This window comes from Oculina patagonica, chromosome 2 (assembly GCF_052425735.1).
Source record: "Oculina patagonica isolate OP01 chromosome 2, crgOcupat, whole genome shotgun sequence".
In the NCBI taxonomy this organism is placed as follows: domain Eukaryota; kingdom Metazoa; phylum Cnidaria; class Anthozoa; order Scleractinia; family Oculinidae; genus Oculina; species Oculina patagonica.
The window spans coordinates 24280718-24303840 of record NC_135759.1 but is presented as its reverse complement, the minus strand read 5'-3'; the positions used below and the strand labels follow the sequence as shown (position 1 = coordinate 24303840).

The 23123-nt window shown below is 39.3% G+C and overlaps 1 protein-coding gene across 1 annotated transcript; it reads left to right on the top strand.

Moving 5' to 3' along the window:
• Positions 1-350: 350 nt before the first annotated feature.
• On the top strand, positions 351-21224 carry LOC144643698 (transient receptor potential cation channel subfamily M member-like 2). Its single transcript, XM_078503024.1, has 24 exons — positions 351-504; positions 1723-1993; positions 2388-2464; positions 3465-3637; positions 4327-4496; positions 5623-5827; positions 6933-7099; positions 7515-7704; positions 7908-8076; positions 8525-8666; positions 9738-9810; positions 10103-10257; positions 10654-10788; positions 10963-11016; positions 11693-12135; positions 12625-12850; positions 13503-13643; positions 13826-13957; positions 17957-18205; positions 18589-18760; positions 19123-19261; positions 19497-19675; positions 20032-20161; positions 20906-21224. Exons 2-24 carry the CDS (start codon positions 1730-1732, stop codon positions 20988-20990), a joined length of 3870 nt encoding a protein of 1289 aa, XP_078359150.1. The 5' UTR covers positions 351-504; positions 1723-1729; the 3' UTR covers positions 20991-21224.
• Positions 21225-23123: the final 1899 nt, after the last annotated feature.

Below are 23123 nucleotides of genomic sequence, written 5' to 3'. Positions count from 1 at the left end.
CTTCCTTCGCTCAGTCCCGTTGCTTCCACGAACTACAACTACACGACGCTGTCGTGCGAGACTGAGCCTCTTGTGTCGCCTCTTGTAGTCCTTGTAGGGAATCATCGCGCGCGGTTGCACGCAAGTTACTTAAAAGGAGACACTGTGGTGGAAAGTAAAGAGGGCCTGATTAAGGCGAGAGCCAGAACTGCGAGAATTGCGATGGCATCTCGGTTTTTCAGCTCGTCAACTCGTGGTTGTAACCCCCGGGAGTTCCGAGCTTTTTGTCACGCGTGTTGTCACGCGTGACTTCTCAAAATGAGAAAGTGGACTGGAAAGACTGGGCACCATACAAGTCGAATGAGTTCGCTCTCTGGGTCCACTCTCATTCTTTCACGAGGTGCAGTACATCAAATACGGAAGAAATTCTTTACTAAATGGGAGATTGCAGTACCATTATCTTAAAGAAAGCAGTAGAAAGCACTGCATTGTCAAAAATGATCGCAAAATTCTTCAACAATAGAGGTAACTACATGCCTGTTTGAATCGAAAGCTTATTGTTGACAACGTAAACAAGTGCTTAGAGACAAGGTTTGTCTTCAAATAGCCAGATTAATTCGATCAGGGTTTGTAGTTTTATTAAAGCAATTTCTGTGGATCGAGCTCAGTTTATAGAGGACAACTTGGTGCAAGCAAATATTTGACCAATTGAGCAAAACTTCAATTAAAGTGGCACGGGCAACTGTCCCGAAACGGGCGTAAGATGGTTGAAAATGGCGGAAAATGACTACTATTATAATGACTTAATTAAGCTTATGGAATCACCATAAGCTCTTTTGTCTTTGAGTGCTTATAAACTCTGATTGGGATAGCGTTAGTTGAAAAAGCACCTTAATGTTTTTGTTATTGTTTGAAGTACGATTCAATTGTATGAAGAATCTTGAAAGATGGTCAAAACTATTTAATCAGAAAAGCGTGAACACTAATTGTTTGTGGAATGTTATTGTGTCGTGAGGGAAAACCAGTGAGATGCGACATGAATGAACTGCAAACCCTACCATTAATTCTCCTTGTTTTGTGTTCCACAATTTGACCATGACTCAAATTACATGTCAATGTCAAATCAAATCAAAGTGTTCATACATTAATTTTATCACAGTACACCTGGCAGGGGTATATGCAGATTGTAGCATGATGGTGACAGAACGGCAATTGTATAATGCCCTAGCCAACAATAGCCTGAACAAGTAAAAACTAACCACAAGCAAACCAGAGCGAAAGCTAACTGCAAGCAAACCGGGTTGAAGCTAACTGCAAGCAATTACCGCCGACCGTCATTCTGCATTCTGCAAAATACCCCTGCCGCAGTGCACCAGGGGCAGGTACAGAAGAGTACATGTATGTAGAGGTTTACAACTCCCACTATGAGCAATTAAAAAAAGGCAGGAAATGCATAATTTTACCCTTTACTCTTACCCTTTACAGACTTCCTCTTTTTAACCCCTCTGCCTTCCGGCCCTATGCCCACTTAGGGCTTTGGCCACAAGTCAAAGTCTTTTTAACCCATCTTTAGAAAGCCCCTAGCTTTTATTGAATCCTGGATCCAGACTTATACAACCTGTACATGTAAAAGGACACTTCAAGGCATTCAGCATTGTGATAACAGTTGTGTTACTTTTACATTTTCCAGACTATTAAAAAACTCCATGTTACATGATTGTAAACCATTTCATGTCATTATAGTTACTAAATGAGTCGTCAGTCTGCTCAAGACAGCTCTGTGGTTAAACCCAGACAGAGAAGACTTAGTACTGCTCATGCCCGACGGCGAGCGAGAGTCTACTCCAACTCAGTCAAAAGAGAGTTGCTGGTGGAGCAACTGAGTGCCGATGAATTACGGGGATCACATGAGTCAAGTTTGGGAAATGGATCAGCAGCTTTCTTGAAAGGATTATTGTGTGAGAAAGATGGCCTTGGCAAGGGTATTTCTGAGCGATATGAAACACAGAGAGAAGTAAGTCAGTTTGAATATTAATACATGTCTGAGTATTTAATCTATTAAGCCCTCTAGCCCCATCTCAAATTTATTTGAAAGAAAAGGATTTATTGAGGAATAATTATTCAATTCAGTTGTTATTGTGCTGTTCCAGAAAATATTGAAACCCACCCTAAGGAAGGTCATTGGAAATTCAAAGGGGGTGGGAAGGTCTTAAAGGCCAAAATTTTTAAAGGAAAGTATGGGGCTTTACTGGGATTTCCAGAGGGGTATGGGGATTCAAACCAAAAAGCCTTCTGTGGGAGGAGTATGGATATTTTCTTTAACAACACAGTGTGCATACATGTGCTGTAGTCTAGAGTACATTGTAAATGTGAAAATGCCATGTGTGTACATTATTCTCATTCAACAGAACAGTGACTGGATTTACAAGACATTTAAAAGAAAGGAATGCATCCGACATGTTGATGATGAGAAAAAGCCTGGCCTGTGAGTGCATTTATAAGTTGTTAATATTCTACTGTTCTCAACAGGGATCAAATTAAACCTTTCATACAGTTTGTATGCCACGCCCATGACCATTTGTGACTTAACATTGTGTTCAACTACTGTTAGGAAAAAATGGAATTATTTCTGAGGAGGCAGTAACATGGCTTCCCATCCTATCCCCTCAGTTCGGACCTCTTCACTTTGGGCCAAATGCATGCAGGTTTTATTTACAGTCAACTCTCTGACTCTCTAAAACAGACACCTTACGGACCAGCTCCAACTGTCCGTCTTAGAGAGGTGTCCATCTTAGAGGGAGTTTAGTTACAGTAAAATAACTGAAAAACAGCAGGGACAGGACCAACACCAGGTGTCCGTCTTATGAAGGTGTCTGTCTTAATCATTGTCCATTAAGAGAGAGTTGACTGTATATGTTGTAGTTAATTTTTGATCTCAGTTAATTTTTTTTTAACTAGTTACTAGTTTTTTTTTCTAACTAGTTTTTTATATACTAGGTTAATAAGTAGAAAAAGCAATACACCTCCCCTCCCTTGATGTCTCATTACCCCCCCATCTTTGCTAACACCCCTTCCCCCCCTACTATCTGCTATTATCCCCCTCCCCCTAGTACTATAATCTATTTTTTTTCTTTTTACTAACCTGCACTGGATTTGAACTCTTGACCTCTGGATTTGCTGTCCAACCCCTTACCACTTTGCCATGTAGGAAATGTTGGATGAACCACTATTTTTTAAAAATATATGACTCCAACCCATACCCTAACCCTATTATTTACCTAGTATAAAAAATTAACTAGTTAGAAAAAAGCTAACTAGGTAAAATTTAAAATTAACTGAGATAAAAAATTAACTGCAACATATACACTCTGACCTATTTCCCATTTGAGTAGCCTGCGTGGCAGTCTCTTCCTAACTCCCCCTCCCTCCCCTTTCGATGCCTGCTACGCAGGCTACATTTGAGTGGTTTTATGTTATGTATTTAGATGCTGCTGTGGACGTTCCGAAAATCAGCATGGCAAGTTGACAACTGTTCAAGAAGAAAATGAAGAGCTTGAGGTAGCAAATGATGCAGCTGAAGAGAGTGGCACTGATTCTGACAACAGTCAGTCTGAGGAGTTTGAGACTGATGAGAGGGTCAAGTTTGTCAAGAGTCAAGGTTGGTTTAAAAAGCAATTGTTTGTACAGTGCACTTAGTCAGAAATTTCGACTAGTAAGCATTTCAGTTTTTAAGCTTAAAATTCTCTTTTCTGATTAACATTAAATAACAAATAATTAATTTGCTCTTTTTATTATTAATTATAATTACATATGTTTTTGTTGGTGTTTCACCCCAAGCCTTCACTCAGTACAACATACAATTTTTTGCCCTGGCTGGGCTAAAAACGTTGGGTTCTTGGGCATTAAGTGCCTCTCTCCACCCAGGTGTATAAATGGGACGGTACAGATGAATTTAATGAAGGAGAATTGGACTAGTGTCTTATCCAGGGAGGTGTTTATATACTCATAGTCCCTTAATGCTACAGAAACCAGGATAAGCTTCAGGGCCCGCTTGCATAAAAATACTTAAGATGACGTGAGATTTTCTGCAGGCATTCCCTGTGCTCTGAGGGGTTCTCTCCCATGCTTATAAGGATAAATTTGGAAGAAAATGTACTAAAGAGCACTAGAAATACCAAAATGCTTTGAAAACATTTACCGGAATGCAGAGAGCTGTTGCAGAAAATCACCCGTAATCTTAAGTATTTTTATGCAACAGGGCCCAGGCCATTAGCCTCGAATGCAGACTTTCAGGATAGTTATATATTTTGCCTGGTACATGTAACATTAATATTTGTTTTATAACAGGTCTGCCTCCATTAGTGAAAACAAGCGGATATTCACAGCAAAAGACTGAAAGAAGGAAAACTGCAACCAAAGAGTGGTCACCAAGGGATGATGTGAAAGAGTTTCCTACAAATGGATTTGGCCATATTAAGTTTATGAATGCATACAATTCATCACTGAAACCTGCTAAGGTTTGGATTTCAATTTGCCAGTTTCAGTAGTTTCATGAATTTGATCATAGAATAATGGTAATGAGACTTACATGTCACTAATAATAGGCCATTTTACAGTTGTCTGCTCAGGGACCTGGCCTTTGAATGGAATTGAGGCTGAAGGTGACCTTGTCTTGATACAGACCTCACTGCTTTTGTTTTGTTAATCATGTTGTTCTGATGCTAACTAGTTTGTATTTACATAATAATGCAGAGAGGTTTGTATCAATGCAAGGTCACCTCCAGCCTCACTACCATTCAAAGGCCAGGTCACTTGGCAGCCAACTGTAAAATGGACTATTAGAAAAGATTTCATGGGGTAAACAATCATACATGTACAGGTACCGTACCATTTAACAATAATTATCATTCCTTCTTGGACTTTTTGAGGTCATATGTTTGCTGGCATCTTAAATTTCATCATTGCTTTCCCAGATGCAAATAACCAGTGCATAAAAAAAGCCAATTAAACTGTCACATATAATGACGATTGCTGGGTTACAGCACGCTATTACCAGCCCAGGGGTACTCAGGGTTTTAAGTGACAGGGATGATCGAAGGATTTTTTTTGGGGGGGGGGGTGGGGTTGAAATTTTCGATTCCGGGGGGGGGGGTTTAGCAAATTATGGCAAGTATTTTTGATTTGAGTAGAGATGTTTTTGGGTATTCAAAACAATCTAAAGATTTGTGGTAGTGCCTTGGCTGTCTAGTTCTGTGAATAAAGTACAAACAAACGTGTTTTGCTGTTGATTTATGGGTCTTTATTTTTGCCCCCATTCGATCATCCCCGTCACTTAAAATCCCGAGTACCCCCCCTGGGATTACCAGTACTGCTGATGTTGTATTTTGTAAAGGAAACAGTTTTATTGTTAGATGCACTGTACACTGTATAACAAAATCACTTTTTAATTGGCTAGCATTGTACATGTAGGAATGCAATGCATGCAGAGGGACCTACTAAAGTGAAGCCCTATTTATGCATTGTGAACCTACATGAATGATAGTCAATTTTCATTTACTTCGGTTGCATGTATTTACCCTGAGTTCTTTAATAATGCCCAATTTTACCTAATAAGTATAATAATTTCTATTAATATCATTACAGTACATACGTCTAGCAGACAACACTAGACCAGAGTTGACACTGGAGCTGATGATAAGACAGTGGAAATTAAAAAAGCCAGACATTGTCATATCAATACATGGAGGTCTCAAGAATTTCAAGCTTGATCCTCATCATAAGGAGATCTTCAACAGAGGTCTGATCAAAGCTGCTAAGACGACACACAGTGGTGCATGGATTATAACTGGTAATACAGTCTGTTTTGTCCAACATAAAATAAAAAATAAATAAAAATAAATAAATAAATAAATGGGAATTTGCAGTGGCACTTCCACAGGGTGGTTCTTTGTCCACTGTTCCCGTAGAACCTGGAGAAAAACCCTTGGAGTGAGGATGATCTAACAAACAACAAACTCAACCCACATATGATGCTGGGTTTAGGAATCGAACCCGGACCACATTGGTTCCCGCTTCCCTAAACACACATGAAGTCTGAGTATTTTCAATAAATAATAGTTAATATTAGTTGGATTACAGTTGATGTATATCTAGTTGTTGGTCTCTCTCCATGATATGAACAGTATTTTCCAGTGGTGACTGGAAAGACATTTGCATCCTAAATTTTGAGTGGATGGTATTTTTGAATGTTTATGTTACTGTACAGTAGGTTTCAATTGATGGTTAAAACTGCATTTTTGTTTTACATTGAGTGTGCTTGGTTCCAAAAAGGTTGTAATTAGATCAACCAGCAACAGAAAGGAGTGAGGGCTCTGGGAATGTTACTGGATTGAAATTTGAAAGACCTACTCGTACTTAATCTCTGAAGGGCCCTGTTATATATCTTAAAGGAGCTACATATACATCACGGAAAATACTGTGACACAGTTCCTTTAAGACAACCACCCTAACATGACAAGATGCTGGACCTTTTTGCATGTATAGTATTGTTATAGAATCTGGTGATCAACTGTTCCTTCAGGGTTAGAAACTAAAATTTCAGAGCACTCGCCATCTGGGCGAGTGACCTTCAAATTGCACTCGCCCAGATCAGTTTTTACTCGCCCAGTCTTCTTCCATTAAAAATGGAAAATTTAGGCCCCCTCCCCCTACAACACGTTTGATACTCACTGTGCCACTGGACTGTGGTGGTCGATCGAAAAAAAAGACTGCAGTCTACCGTATTTATTCAATGAAAAATTGCCAAAAATAGACCTTACTCCACAATAAAAACACGAGCACACTTACTTCAAGAGTTGAAACGCAGTTTTATTTGATACGTATTTCCAAATTCCTGGCGAGCGGGCGAGCGCTAATTTCCAACCCTGTCCTTTTTGAACTGTGTTTAACATCAGGTGGTGTAAATCTTGGTGTAATGAAGGCTGTTGGTCAAGCTGTGTTGGAGGGTCAGTCCATGCAGTGGGGAGGACTGTCAAGTCACCGTCGCATCAGATGCATAGGAATTGCCACCTGGGGATATGTAGAGAGAAATGAAAACTTGATCAGTCCCTTGGAGGGAAAGGTGAGGAAAAATTATTTCAAATTACCGTGCAATTTCAGAGCAAATATGGAATACTACCAGCTGAGAAATGTAATGAAATATCAGCTGAGAATAAATTGTGGCAAGTACGTCCAAACACAAATCTGAGGTAAAATTTCCATGCATTTGTAAGCTCCATGTCCACCAATGTTCCTGTTAAGGCACACTGATACTATTACATGTAAGTTATCAAACGTTTTCAATTGGCATAAAATTAAAAACAACTTAAAAATATTTTATCGAGGACAAAACAACAACTATAATGACTATGCCAACTACAGAACATGATTTGTGTTACTGTAAATTGTTACCGAAAGAACTACAAAACTGTCAGTACAGTTTTTTTTTGGTTCAATATATAAGGAACTAACATTAATGTTTGTGTCTCAATCTCCAGGGCTGCTACCCAGCCACCTACAGAGTGGAGCATTCATTTCAGAGAGGAAAGCCCGTGTCACTTAACCCTGACCACACCCATTTCCTCCTGGTGGATGATGGGACACAGGGCCAGTGTGGAGCTAAAGAGGTTCAGTTCAGGGCACGCCTGGAAAGAGTTATTGCTGACAAACCAAACATTCAGAGACAAAGTAAGCTGTCTTCATAACAGATCAATAGATTTATTTTCCTTAAAAGAAATTTTTTTGTCAATTGATGTGGACAACGGAGTTTTATCTACGATGGATCTATCGGATAATCATAGTGTTGTCAAACCAAGAAAAATAACCAAATAAATCCAATTCTGGCTTTTCTCAGTACCTATTATCGTAAACTGTGCTTTTCGTTTTTGTAGAGTTTGGTTTTGGTGTCCCTGTGGTAACAGTGGTCCTTGAAGGAGGAGAAGATGCCTTGAAGGCTGTGAAAGCATCTGTCAAGCATGGTATCCCTGCGGTGGTAGTGGAAGGGACTCGGAGAGCTGCTGATATCTTGGCATTTGCTCATAACAACTGCGAATGTATAGGGCAAGTTTCATCACTTGTATTTCGTACAGCATCCAACATTACCGACGAGTTTTAAATCAATACTCAAACAATAAGTGTCCAGTGATTGCTGAAACTCGCCCCGTGTTTGATCGTCAAAATCCAACGGTTTAAACTTTAAAACGCAAATTCTGACTCCTAACAAAACATGAGATGTCAGTCAACTGAAAGCTCTTAGTGCGACTAATCAAGTTCTCGGTGGTAACAAAGTTGGGGACATGTTTCTTTTTGAAGTGGAGTCCCTTCTTCGCGTTGTTGGACAGGGATGTTGTTAGTAACATGGCATCGCCCTGCACGCCAAGCTCTCATCATGGCTTTCGGAATGACCACGCTATTTCTGTTTTGACAATGAGAATTGGAACTATGGAAGGTTTATTTACCTGATAGGAAAGTTGATAATTAGAGTTGACTTTTCTGTTTCTCTTTACAGTGGTTTTCGCCGAGTCAAGGAAGATCGGTTACCTCGTTTGATTGCAAAGATCGAGGAATCCTTTCCAAAGTATGCCAAAGACGAAAAGCATGTCCAGAAAATTGTAGACATTGTAAACAGTTGTGTATATGATGAGCGTCTGGTGAGTTTGACCAAGATTGTATACTTACAGTGTGAATAGAGACGTTCAAATACAGTGGAACCCGCGTTACGGACACCCCCCCCCCGGTATTACGAACAATTTCGTTGGTCCCGACGAAAACCTCACATTTTCTCTTTAATCAACCCGCCTAACACAAACACCCGTTAATACAGACAACGGACACTTTTCCGTGTCCCAAGTGACAAACTGCCACACACTGTCAATTTTCATTGTTGCGATTAAATTTATTTGCTAACTTGAAGACATTGAACCCTGGTCAAATAATGACAGAATCCGACGAGTTAAAACAGTTTTATTACAAAGAGTAGCTTAATAGCGTGCCTTCGGGTGCTTCACCGGGTTTTCTGACTGTTGGTCTATTTAAAAGATGTTCGAGTAAATCCGCTAGGAACATCAAATATGTAGACACACTGTATTTTCATACTCAAGTCGATCTTCTACCGTTCCACATACTTCAAATTTGTATTTGTTACAGTTACAGTACAATTCTACTACATTCAACTACAGTAGAACTCTGGTAACTCGATCTCTGAAGGGAAACGAAAAACAGTTCTACTTAGCGGGTTTCGAGTTATCGGGATAAATTGCATATTTAATTTGCCAAGTTAATAATTGATTGTTTACTGGTTTTTCAGCACTTCAGTAAACAGTAAAGTCTACAGTACAGTGCAAATGATTAAACTCATCTCAACTATCTCGTCAGAAACTCTAACACGATCATACATTCCTATGATTAGAGTGGAAAATGACTGTCCAGTACGTGATTCGTTCATTGCTCTAATCAATGTGCAACCGTGGCGAGTTGCAAGAACCGTTATTTGAGTCACTGGGGTAAATTTGACCCAAATTTTTATCAACGGCAGGAAACGAACTTTATTTCGAGTAACCGGGGTTCTACTGTACTGCATAGAGAACGAGTTCATTCCGTAGCACCAAAAAGCTAGCGCTCGGAAGGGAACTCTTAGCTGATTGCTTGAAATGCGGATTTTTCTCTGTCGGTAAACAAAGAGTACTGCTTTAATTTTTGCGATCTCTTAACTGTCTTCCCAGATTACTGTGTACAAAATCGATGAGAAAAACAACTTGGACCTCGACCTAGCAATCCTCAGTGCATTACTGAAAGGTAAGGACATATTAATAAGTGTCTTCATCAAATAAATTCTAAAATCCAGAATTCTAAAGTCCCTCGAGTTTTTATCTTTCACTGGCTATTAGACGTCCTTAAATATATATCGTGTTGACGGGTTTTAGCTCGATAGCTTTCGCCGTTTCGTTTACTTGTTCATGAGGGTGGTCTGGCTGCTTTTTGTAGCGGAGGTAAATCTGAGATGTTCCCATTGATTTCCGGCCGCCATGTTGGAGCCCAAGCAGTTGGGCTCCAACATGTCACTGATTTTAATTTCTCCCTTTCTCAGCTCAAGGTGCTTGCAATATGGACAGTGATTGTGGCTGTAGAATAGATTCACTGGGACAAGGAGCCAGTCAAATGGATCAGTTGAAACTGGCTTTAACGTGGAACAGAGTCGACGTTGCTGAGGAAAAGATATTTACTCCAGACACTGATTGGCCGGTAAGTAAAAAAGACAGTGGGAACGTAAAAAGGCGTGCGAGTGCAAATGCCACGCGTGTCGAGTCTTGCCTCCACGTGCGTCCTCACTCTTTTGACATCAGCTATTTTTTTAATGGCTTTAAGGGGGCAGTATCACGAAAAGTCTTCTGATTCTTCTGTGAAAACTACGCTAAGGTGCGCTCATTAATTAGCAAAAAAACCTTAGACGAAAACCAAACAAAAGTTAGCAAACCATAATCAAACAACACTGTCAAACTTGAAAACGTCGGCTCGACGTTTTCAAGTTTTAGCCTTTTTAGGCCAGTTCTTTCCTACCCGTCCGTTCCACACGAGTTCAAATAATTATTTGCTGTGAAGACTGCGTGGAGTTCAGAAGTGTGATCCGTTTTTTGTCAGAGTGGAAGCCTTGACAAAGTCATGATGGAAGCCCTGCAGCTAGATCGTGTTGATTTTGTGAGGCTCTTCCTCGCCAATGGAGTCAGCATGAGAGATTTCCTGACGGTTCCGCGACTAAGAAAACTTTACAATTCGGTGAGCTGTTCGTTTTAATTCGTTATCCCAACTGTCATACACTGTTAAATGTTAAGTCATATGTACTGTCTCTAAATGTGGTGCTAAATGTAAATGGGTATTAAATTACATCGGTGTTATATAGTTTTTTTACTTTTGGGCGAGTCTTTGTTGATTTGTTATCCCTTTTTGTAGGCGGATCCTGGAAGCCATCTCTATTCTCTCCTTACCAACGTTGCTGGTGTTTCTGTAAGTTTATGACATTTATAATTATATTATTTGAGATCCTACGCTTTCTCTTTGGGAGAATTCGTTTCTTTAAAATAATCCTTCTTGGTCCTTCTTGAGAAAATTTTTCGTGGTTCTCATTTAACATGACTGAATTGTTTACGGATGTGTTACTTTGAGCCCATTACCTGGAGCGCACAACTTCCATATATTTGTGCAACGGCGTTTTCACAAGTAAAGTTATTTTTAGCCAGGCTTTTCCCGCCAAAAAATACTGTTTCCAATAAGGTCAGCTAATACAATGCGATTAAATACTGAAATCATCTCTCGAAAAGCTGTCAGAACACTCCAAAGAAGATTCCTCGCATGTGTCCGCCATGTTAACTTTCCATTTGGATAAAATACTGTGGTAACGTACCAACAGTCTATTACGAAATCGCTTGTGTTTGGCTATCCGAAACCAACACGCGGGAAAATCACATACAAAAAAAAAACAACATATCTTTACTTGTGAAAACGCCGTTTCACAGACAAAGTATGGTGTATGAAATTAATTAGGGGTTACCTTTTCATGTTAGCTGGCGATCAGTGACTAATTTATGCCCATGCCGGTAACAGTACTTTTATAAAGCTTAGTATTCTTTTCTTTAACTTATCAAAGTTTATTTTTTAACAAACACGGTTGATCTCTGCTTAGGACGCGCCGTATTCCCTTAAAGACATCGGCGTTCTCATGGAAGAACTAATTGGTGCCTATTACGAGCCACTGTACCTGGTCGATACACCTCATACTAACGCCCTCGCTGCAAGAGTCGCAGGCCTGTTTGGAGCAACACCAACTGTGGGGGAGCAGGAGGCTGGAGAGGGTGGAGCTCTGGCACCGTCAGTCAAGTTTCAGCCTTCAGATACGAACAGTCGAGTGCAAGTGGCGCACAATGCGACTCGGTTTGAGAAGCCTTTCAGAGAACTGTTCCTGTGGGCAGTGTTAATGAACCGCTATGAGCTAGCACGTTTCATGTGGGACAAAGGAGAAGAGGCCGTGTCTGATGCGTTGGCGGCGTGCAGATTGTTTCAAGCCATGCACGATCAAGTTGAAGATGATTATTTTGAGATCAAGACAGCATTGAGACAACATGCAGTGTACGTACAGCCTGAGCAATTTGTAGGTCATGTGATCAATACGTGTTGGTCACGTGATCAACGAGTAGGTGACGTGACGTGAGTAATCTGTTGGTCACGTGTGCAATATGAAGTTCACGACAACGTGACATGGGAGTGCATTGCTCATGGTCTACCTAACATCTTGAGAATCTCTCCCTGTTTTGATATTTACAATGATCATCGAAATTTTTTTCAAATGAAGTAGATCTTAATTTTAAACTCCTTTTTAATGGCAGTTCTATCCGAAAAAACTGTCTAGTTTCAACGTGGCACCATGGATCGGTAGAAGGTGGCGTTTGCCTCGCCCAAATTAAAGCAAGGTCTATATTTTCTAGTGTCAAGACTGCAAATACAAAGTACCCGTAGATCCCATTTCATTATCAAGTATAAACAAAGAGCGTGAACTACGACAAAGTACTTTGATGTATTGCATTGTTATTGATTTGTTTCTTTTATATTTATTTTCAGTGAATTTGAAAACTTGGCCATTGGAGTTCTTGATGAATGTTATGACGAGGACGAGGTGTTAGCAGAGATGTTAGTTGAGAGGGAAATTCCCAAGTGGGGTGGCATGTGCGCCCTAAACCTGGCTGCTGCAGCACATGGGGAGAAGTTTTTAGCGCATCCCTGCTGTCAATTAAGTTTGAACAGCATTTGGAAGTCACGTGGTATGCCTGGCGTTCCGTACTGGAAGGTATTTCGCGCTCTCTCATTTGGTAAATACCGTACCTCCCCTGTCAGAAACTTTGCGGGGCATTGCTAGATATCGTATTACACCGCTCTTCCAAAAACAAACTCGCTGTCGTATGATTTTAGAAGTTCAAAAACAAACCAATAAGGTCTAAAAGCTCCAAAGCATGCAAAGAATACAGGAAACCCAACACTAGTAACTAGGAAACATTGTTGCACAAACCTTATTCCTGGTCGGGTTTCCTAGGTGGCTGAATTAGGGGGAAGCAAGGAAAATGTTTTGCTGCCCGGGTGGCTAAACGAGGCAACATCATGCGTGCGCGCAAACTAGTCAATGTTGCTTCCATGGTGGCTAAACTGAGCATTTTATGTTTCAGAAGCAAAATTTGGTGTCCGGGAAGCAAAAAAAATTTTTTGACCTTAGGCAGAAACATTTTCTTGTTTCAGAGAAGCAAAATTTGTTTCCGCAACATATGTTTCCCACGGGGCTAAACTGGGAAACAATCGCCTCCGAAACAGTGTTTCCTTGTTTAGCCAGGCCTTACGATGATGAAGATGGAAATAGGGTTTAAAAAGGCATTCAAATTTGACTTCAAAATAAATAGCTTGATCACACATGAGCTGATTATGACATTTTCACACTCTGCCTCTTTCAGGTCATCCTTGCAGTAATCTGTCCTCTTATGATTCTGAAAATTGTATTCTACGATGAAGAAAATCACAGGTGGACGGTGCCTTTGTGGAAAAAGCTCGTGATCTTCTACAATGCTCCCATCTCAAAATTCTGGGCTCATCTGGTAAGAAACCTTCGCTTTCAGTGTACTTTTTTTTACCCCGCTCCCCTCGCCTCAGTGAGCGGGGTAACAAAACTTCTCTGTTACTATGATTTTGAGGCAATTTGTTCTTCTTTTTGTTTTGTTTAAATTAGATATTCTGAAAAAGGAAATATTCAAATGTGAACTTTTCTTTTCTTTTCCAGGGAATGCACCTGTGCTTTTTAGGATTGTACGCTTTTGTAATTTTGTTTTCGTTTCATAAACCTTGGCCTTCTGTTTACGAGATCGTGCTGTTGTGTTGGGTTGGTGTCATCATAATGGACGAAATCAGACAAGTGAGTTTCAAAAGCAAGCTTCAATATTTTGAACTCTTTGGTGAAAAGGAGCGGAGATGGGGGCTGTAATACAAAGTATTGTAGTGCGAAGTTCTACTGTTGTGTTGTAATACTCTTTTGGAAATGGTAACTTTTTTGAAAAGCGCCAATAACTACTTTTGACATGAGGTTTTTGAAGCATAGGGCTCAACGAGAGAGTTTTAACTTTTCAAAATACTCGTAAGTAAACAGAACTACGTATTGTGGAAATCAGTGACATCGAGCCAGTATTTCATCAGCAAAAAGGCTTTTGTATAAAAGTCTACAGGTGAAAATAGTGTATTGTCTTGAAAAGCTTGGAGTTGAATGAAACTGAGTGTTTCTCATTTATCTCATTTTTCATTTCTAGCGTTTTTCTTATCAAGGGTTTCAGTGCCAAGATTGAACTATAAATTCCTATATCTGATTGTCATGGCCCATCGTGACTATTTTCTGATTGACTATTTTTTCTCGTTATCTTTCTGTTGACAATGTATTCATAAAGTAACCTTTTTTGTGCCTAGGGCCTAGGCCGCCTAGCCCCTAGGCAATATGTGATCGAACCACTTTGTGATGGAAGATATTCTTGTTAACAATAGAATTGTCAATCGATCCAATCAGAACAGAGCATTTCGTCATTGCGTCAGCGATACGTCGACCCGTTCTCGTTCGATCTGGTAAAACTTGTAGAGGTGTATTGCTGTATTCTTCGAAAGGTGCTGTATTTTCGTTGAAGATAATTTCAGTTCGGGAAAAAGAAAGACGAAGGTTCGTGGAAGATCACCGCGAAATTCCTCTCAACTACTCATGAAGATTGGGGATAAGATGGTTACGTACACTGCTTTCAACGATGCTATTCAGAGCTTCTTAACCAATATCAAGTGTGACACCGCCGTAATCGTGGACTTTGTGCGGATTCTGAACACTTTACAAAGCAAAATGGTAATGTACAGTGTTGCTTCGAATTTTGATGGAATTTTTGGAAGAATCGGTTATTAAAAGCCGCCGCGAGCAGCCAAAATTCAAAACATTTGCTTGTGTAGCGGAATCTCACGTCTTTCAAGTTTTCGCTATTTTGTCGGTTTTAAATACATTCCTTATCTTGATATGAATGAAAATAAATCTGAAACAGAATTTCTTTCAAGTTTCTTTGATTTTTCTATATCTCTTAAACTTAAAAGTTCGAAATTTTAGGCAACATATATAAACTTATTAATAAGATTTAAGACAAAAGTTATAGCCGATAAGCATCTTTACGGCGAGCCGTACGTCTTGTGTTATTTACTTTCAGGTAAGCCGCTTTTTGTTTTGAATTGAGAATTATTACAGTACTTCAAAAAGGAAATTGAGTTTTTTTTTATTGAAGGTTAAATGGAAGCAATTGAAAGTATCGTGAGTCGAGTTCAAGGGACGATTTTAAGCCAATTTTACGCTGCTTCACGCTGCTCAAACACACTGCTGTGTTTCGTAAATAATTTCATCTCGAATTACCTGAGTTACTGACTTTCTCCATCAAGGCCACAAAAGTCGGAAATTAACATTATTCGCGGTCAGAATGTCATTTTTAATAGGGTACATAAATAGATTGCATTCGCCATGTTGAATTTAATAAAATCGCGAAGTTTCGGGAGAACTGATTCAAATTCGATAAAATACAGCAATTCATTTTGAGATATTTGTAGGTGAAGAAATTTTGTTAACTGAGGGTGGGTGCGCTAAAAGTTTTGAGTTTTTTGTACCACGGTCTTCTGATCGTTTCTGTCACTGCTTTAAAATATCTTTATACCACTACCAGCATCCTCACGCAGTCTTCGACTGCCTGTTATTGTTACATGTACCATAGTTTTTATGTGTCTTGATTCACTGTTGTTTCGGCAGCATTAATTTACTTTGTTTGGTTACTGTTATTTTTGTTGTGTTCTTTAAGAAACATTCCTGTTATGATCATAATTTCTCAGTATCATACTCGTATTTTATTATTTTTATTGCCTAATTCTCAGTTTTTGCCATCAAAGACGTACATTATTTCAGCAGCATGTACTTATTTCATGCTGTTCCTGTCATTCTGTTCTGTTCTCGACTACATTTACATATACCATTGCTGTTATATGATCATTTATTTCATAAATAATCATTTGTTACCATTATACTAGGTTTATCATTCTTATTGCCTAATAAAGATATGGCACAACGTTGGGAAACAGTCTACTTTATTGAAATATTTGTTACTAGGGGTAGCTGACACTAAAAGTGCCCCCGCTCTTTTGATCTTATCTGAAATGAATAGAATGGAAACTTGTTTGTGTTTATTTTTGAGGGCTGTATGTGGGAAACTGTAGCTTAATGCGGTTTAGTGCATAGTTAGTAACTATGTTCATAGCGTTACAGGGTTGAGTGGTTATCGCATCTGGGTACTGGGCGAGGCATTGATGGGCAGTGAGAAGTTGAAGATATAGCTTATTTTGATTATTAAATATTTATTTCTCTTTCCATTTTAAAATACTTAACTGTAACAATTTTGTAATGTGACAGTCGAGTTTTTGAGCTTTTGCAAGGTAAGGCTTTTTGATTGAATTTTGTTGCCATCGAAATACATTACAAAGCTTGCTACTTTAGAGCAAGTTGGTTATGATTGCTGGATTGAAAGATTGCAAAATCTCAAAAACTTACGTAAAGGTCTAAATACGAAAGTCGGAATTAACTTACAACGAATTCTAAAATTCGCTAATTTGATTTGTTCGATGGTTTCCGCTCCCGAAAGTGCTAAAAACGTGTCGGCGTTTTGTCGTATTCGATTACAGTAAAAATTACAGAGCATTTTTGAAGAAGGTCTAAAAAACATGCATTGATCGTACAGAAAAGCCTCGCGACGCAAAATGTTTTATAAATAAAACAATCGCCGACACGTTTTTGTTTTTACACATTTTTGCTGACCGACATGTTGAAGTAATTTCTCTTAAAAATTGAAGTCAATTGAACAAAATCCCTTGGAGTTTAAGCTTTCACGTGAACAAATATAACTCGAGAAAATAGCGTTTAGAAAAATCTATTAGCCTGCGAATACAGCCGCTTCTCATTCACGTCCCTCGACGAAGAATGAGAGACAGCTGTATTCGCAGCTAATAATCTATCTGCTTGGTTTGTTTTTGTCCGGTCACCTCCTGGGGAAAATGTTCACGTGGAGCGCTCTTCGTTGCTGGACGCGAATGAGAGGGGGCTGTATTCGTAGGCTACGAATTTCTACTAGAAGTGCAGCGACCGAATACAAAGCCCTGACTAAAAGATCAAACGTTCTCAGCAAGCATCGCTTTAGATGTTTATTCCCGACCGACAAAAGCTTGAAAATTATATGCAAGTCTGCCGATGTCACGTAGGCTCTTCCGGTTGGCACTTTCTAATTAGCTTTTATAACACCTAGCTTTATACGTCATCATTACCCGATACTATTTGCAGGCAAAACCTATTGTGACGTCATCATTACCCGATACTAGCTTGCGCGCTCACTTCAACCAAGTCGAGATTTTTTTCTGGCTTCTGACTATATGCACTGTATTTTCCCCTGTATTTCCTCTGTATTTTCCTTATGTAACTACTTATACGTGGGGGACACTATAATGCCTCCTCGGGCTTTGGCCTCTGGGCCAAAGCCCTGCGGGGGCAATTACAAATTACATATAATCATTACACTCAGTTCCACACTCCAGATACTTTAAGCTGACTGAGCAATTTTGTAGGATTGTTTAGGTAACAACCAAGGGCAATCATTAACCAATCATTTGTTATGCTTCTTAACCAAGCAATCCTGTACACGAACAAATATCCGCGCATATTTTAAAGCAAATTAGAGGTACGAGGGAGACTTCCAATTTCTACAATCACAAGTGGCTTTCAGCCCTAAGCACACGTACGCATTGCGGACCTATTTTTCTTTGTACTTCTTGAAACATCACTTGTAAGTTCGCGTTTTTTTTTCTTTGGCAGGTCATTTATCAAGAGACAACTACTCTTAAAAGCAAGTTGGAGCTGTATTTCAACACTTCTGTAAACATAGTAGACTCGTTCGCTAACGCAATCGCCCTCATTGGTTTTGTCCTGCGGTTTTTTGAGGTCACGTGGGAGACCGCTCGTGTGTTGTACTGCATCAATTTCGTCATTTTCTCATTCCGACTTTTCAGAGTGTATTTCGTCAGCGGCTACCTGGGGCCAAAGATTATAATGATAAAGAGAATGGTGAGTTGTTTTCAAGGAGGCACCTTTGTTCCAACTCAAACTGTTCAACCTCTTTCCCAGGAGTTTTTTCTCCAAAGGGGATGAACGTTGCTAAAAATGTTATTCATCGCGATAGTAGTAGAAGCTTTATTAATTAAAGGCGTAAGCAAAAGCTAAAATCTGAGTCACAATTGGTTGGGACTCACCTGGCACATTCTATTTACTGTCCTCTCTTCGCTCTTTTCGATTTCAATGTTATTTATTGCAATTCTATTCACAAAAATTGGAAGCAAACATTTAGACGGCAGAGGGAGGCTGGACTGTCCTAACAAATGTGTATTTTATTGTAGAATATGAGGGCATAGAATACCATTTTAAGGCTAAACATTTCTTTCTTTTCATAGCTTTCAGATGTGATGATGTGGCTTTGTCTTCTGCTAGTGTTTGTGTGTAGCTATGGTGTGTTCAGACAGGCGTTGTTCTTTGCTAATAAGGAGCCGTACTGGGGTGTGATCAATGATTTGTTCTACAAGCCATACTGGCACGTGTACGGAGAACTGTTTGTCGAGCAAGAAGGTAAGTTAAAAAGCCTTTTGGTTCCACGTAAATTTTCTTGAGAAATGTCATGATTATATAGGAGCAGGAATACGGGTACTGAAAGCCGTTTGTATGTACTTTTAACGAAGCTGAGAAAAAGCTTAAAGGTGTAGACTCTTGTACGTTACTACGCAGTCAGGGCAACAACGTGACGATATTCTTCCTTCACGTTGCCACAGATATATATTTGTTTTAAACAAGCCCACGCCTTCCTTGTGGCAGAACATAAACTTAAGGTTTCTCAACACATGATAGAAAATTTGTAACTTTCACTTTTATTAGAACATGGTTCGTCGTGTGTACCTTTTTTCCTGACGAGTTTTTCGTTCAATTTCTTTCAGCGGAAGAGGGGAAACTATCCACAGGCGAGATTCCTTTGCACGATGGAAGCCATTTAAAATGGATTCACCGTATATTTATGGGGGCTTATTTACTCATCACTAACGTGCTCCTTATCAATCTACTTATCGCTATTTTCAGGTATCGTGCATGTCCCTTCATCATCACTGCTACAATAATATTGCCAATAATAATATCGATTGATTGTTTGATTGATTGATTGATTGAAAGACACTTGTATATATTCTATAATCTGTATAACATGTTTCAGTCGGGACTAACCAAGACATTTCCGTCACTCAATGCATTAAATGTAATTGTTCACTGCACTAGGTTTGACAAGTGTTGCGAACTTAGCTTACTCGTTGTATTGCAGTAACGTGTTTAACGAGGTTGAAGTGAACTCGTATCAGATCTGGAAATACCAATACTACTATCTTGTCATGGAGTACAACAAACAGCCACCACTCGCCCCGCCTTTCGCCATCATTTTCCATCTGGTTGAGTTTGTGCGATGGCTTGGAAAGAAGTGTAGAAAACCTAATAAAATTACTCGTAAGTAATCAATGTCTAATTTCTACTTGGTGTTAAGTTGCGTGTAAAAACTACAAATCGAATTCTTATATTACGTCGGTTAGGCTGACGATTTTGGTTTCTGGCGAAAAGTCGTCAAACTTATGGTCCAAGAACTCGCTTCCCTTGTTGTCACGCTTGTTGGTTCGTCACGCTACCCTTATTCCGAAGAGCGTTGCGTTACGTTCCAAAAACGGCTGCGAAAAAGTCTTATAAGTCACCAATATGTTTTTGTTGTCTTTTCTAAGCGCATTTCCGTCAATTCGACAAAGTCGATGAAGTAAAAATCCTACATGCTAATGTTTTAACATGGTTGTTTCGGCTACTTTTTTCCTCAGCCAAGTTCACTGCAGAAGATCTAGAACTGTTGAGACTTTTTGAAATAGAGAGCGCCGCTAATTATCGACAGAAAGTGGAAGAACAAAAGAGGACTGGTACAGAGGAAAGGATAAGAAAGACCAATGAAAGGTGAAGATGAAAAATGGGGTGACATGGGTAGATTTTATTTGATAGTTTTGGCACAAGAATTACATCTAGAGTGTTTTTTTTTTCTTTCCTGAAACACTACAGTACGTTGTATATAAACCAAACCTCCCGTAACCAGGCATTGCAGCGTGATTTCAATACTGTCCATTAACGAGAGGTTCGACTGTAATAATTTGTCTGTTATTCATTTTTAAGAAATGGAAAATGGCACGCATGTTTACATTGCTTGATACAAACGCGAAAGAAAGTTTAGGCATGATAGGTTGATCTTGGGTCAGTTCGAGAGTTTGTGTAGCCCCTAACCTCAGTAAAAGGTTAACATAGGTACTAGTGCAGTACCTGAACTCTCCTTACTACCGCCCTACATAGGGGCTGAACCCGCCTGAGTTCAACCCCTATCTAGGGCGGGGGAAGGGAGAGTTCAGGGACTGGACTACATAGGTACTTGTTTTGTGTTTACATCAGGCTATGTTAAACGACCAGAAGACCAGTTTGAGCGCACGTAAAATGATCAAAATTTTAGAAAATGTTTTCCCATCCATTTCCACTGACTATCGCAATACTTATCATTCGCATTCAACTGTTTTCACGGGCTTTTGTCCAAATTTGTGAATTTTTCAATAGCGTATCGGCGAGTCAGTGATTCAACTCATTGAAAAAGAACATGACATTGTTCACGATGGTAAAAAGGTGTAATTCTTCGTTATCTATTTTGTGTTTTGTCAGGGTGGAGCATTTGGTGAAAAAAGTCACAGAGATGCAAGAAACCCTTCAAAGTTTTCTGCCAAGTAGCAATGGAGATTCACAGTAGAGGGAGCTTTACTCAAGTCACATTCTGAAAATGCACACGAGCTCAGAGCCCAATCGCGTTCCCAACTGGTCAGCAACAGAGGGCAAGAGCGGTTAGGTACTTGTAGAGTGAAAGTTCCGGTCAATAGACTGCACGAGTCGATAACCCGCATACTTGAATCAACAGGAAAACTGAACAAGTCACAAGAAGTGATGTATATCAAGCCATTGTACTCAGTCTATAAAAAAATGAGAGAAGTTTAAATAGTCAATTTTCAATTCACGATTAGTCATTGTGGTAAATCACGCTCAGGACTAGAGCAGGTTTCAATTGAGTGTCGTAAAACCAAAACCAAAGTAATTACTCCGGCCAATCACAAAGGACACAGACAAACCAATGAACCAATCAAAACTTGAGGCAAGTACATGTAACCGGCACGAAGCGCGGGAAAACGTGCGCGAGCGAGTCACGATTGGTTTTGGTTTTAGTTCTGATTGGCTGAGAAAGTGGCGCGAGATTTTTAAGCCAATCACTAAGCGTTGTAATGCAAAACCAAAGCAAACGCAATTAACTTTCGACACTCAAGTGAAAATCGCTCTATTAAATATAAACAACACGTTACACGTTACACATTATTTTCACGTTTATCTCTTTTTACATCGTACTTTCCACATTTGTACAATCATTAGAAAGCTATTCTATTTTGTATAAACGATAGGTGGAAATATATTTAATATCGTTAATAATGACCCATGCTAAATAATCAATGTGTTCAATGGTTTTGCAATCCAAATATTTGTAGCATACCTTTTATATTTCAAAATTCTAACATGTATACATGTATATTTTAAGATTCTTTGAGCATTTTTTAACTTTAATATACTTCTTTATTTTAAAAATTTTACATTTGTAGAAGTACTCACCTTATTACATGAAATTTTCGCGACACGTTTATTTCGCGATTTTTGATGTGCGCATATTTCGCGACACTAAGGCCCGGTTCAGACGCCGATCTTTTCATGAGCCGAACCTAATTCCTTGAATTAAGTACATGAAAAGATCGACGTCTGAATCAAATAAGAACGGCTATTTCAATTTGGAACGGCTCACCCGTTCTTCCCGCCTGGCTTGGCCGAGAATTTCGCCTGTGGAACGCCTGTGGAACGGCTTTGATTCAGACGCCGTACTTTTCATGTGCCGATCCTAATTCATAAATTATTTTAATGTATTTTGACTGGTTTTATTGCAACTGTATTAGGAACGGCTTCGGAACGCCAAAAAGTACGGCGTCTGAATCAAGAGGCGTACTTTTGTCAATTTGGGTCGGTCCAAATTCGAATTGAGTTCGGCACATGAGAAGAACGGCGTCTGAACCGGGCCTAAAATTTCGCGATTTTGCGAAAACGTTGTATTTTGAATCACTTTAATTTCGCGTTTTTTAGTAAGACACAATTTACATTTCCTTGGCAATATTATTTAACATGCCTTTGAATTAAATAAAACGAAATCATCAAAGGAACAATAACATTAAAATTAACAAAAACTCATGCCATCAAGGGCGAGACTAAATCTCGGCAATAGTGTCAACAGAGCAGTTCTCAAAATGTTTACAAGGAGGTCATGCTTGTACGTGCATGAGTAATTGTTCTTGAGCCTTCCTTTAGTGGTGTTAAACTTATTCTTTGTTGATCATTGACATATGTGAGTCACTTAATTTTCGCGTCATGTTATGTTCGCGACACTTATTGTTCGCGTCACTTTAATTTCGCGATTTTTTTTAGAATCGCGAAATTCGCGAAATTAACGTGTCGCGAAAATTTCATGTAATAAGGTAGCTAAATTGGCTGCGGTCACTGCGATTGGCTGTAAGTCTAAAGTTACGTAACGTCATACCTAACTATAGTTAGTGCTTTCGGTCGTCTTCGCGGTCACACTAATGCAGTTAACTATAGTTGGTTCTGATAAGCTTTTAAATAATTTCAAATTTAAATTCGTTCATGACAGCCCTTGTTGTTGATCTGTGTCTAGTTGTTCCTCTATTTTTTCTATTTTTGCGCGGCATCTCGGCGTTGAAGAAAATTAAATGAAGTAAGGATGCTAGAAGCCGAAGAATTCAAGCTTTATTTTTTTTTTTTGCTAACATTGGTGATATGT

Coding starts and splice junctions, on each gene's coding strand:
- LOC144643698 (XM_078503024.1), top strand. CDS start 1,730: ATGAGTCGTCAGTCTGCTCAAGACAGCTCTGTGGTTAAACCCAGACAG. Junction 3,638..4,326: donor CAAGTTTGTCAAGAGTCAAG/GTTGGTTTAAAA, acceptor GTTTTATAACAG/GTCTGCCTCCATTAGTGAAA. Junction 18,761..19,122: donor ACTGTTTGTCGAGCAAGAAG/GTAAGTTAAAAA, acceptor AATTTCTTTCAG/CGGAAGAGGGGAAACTATCC.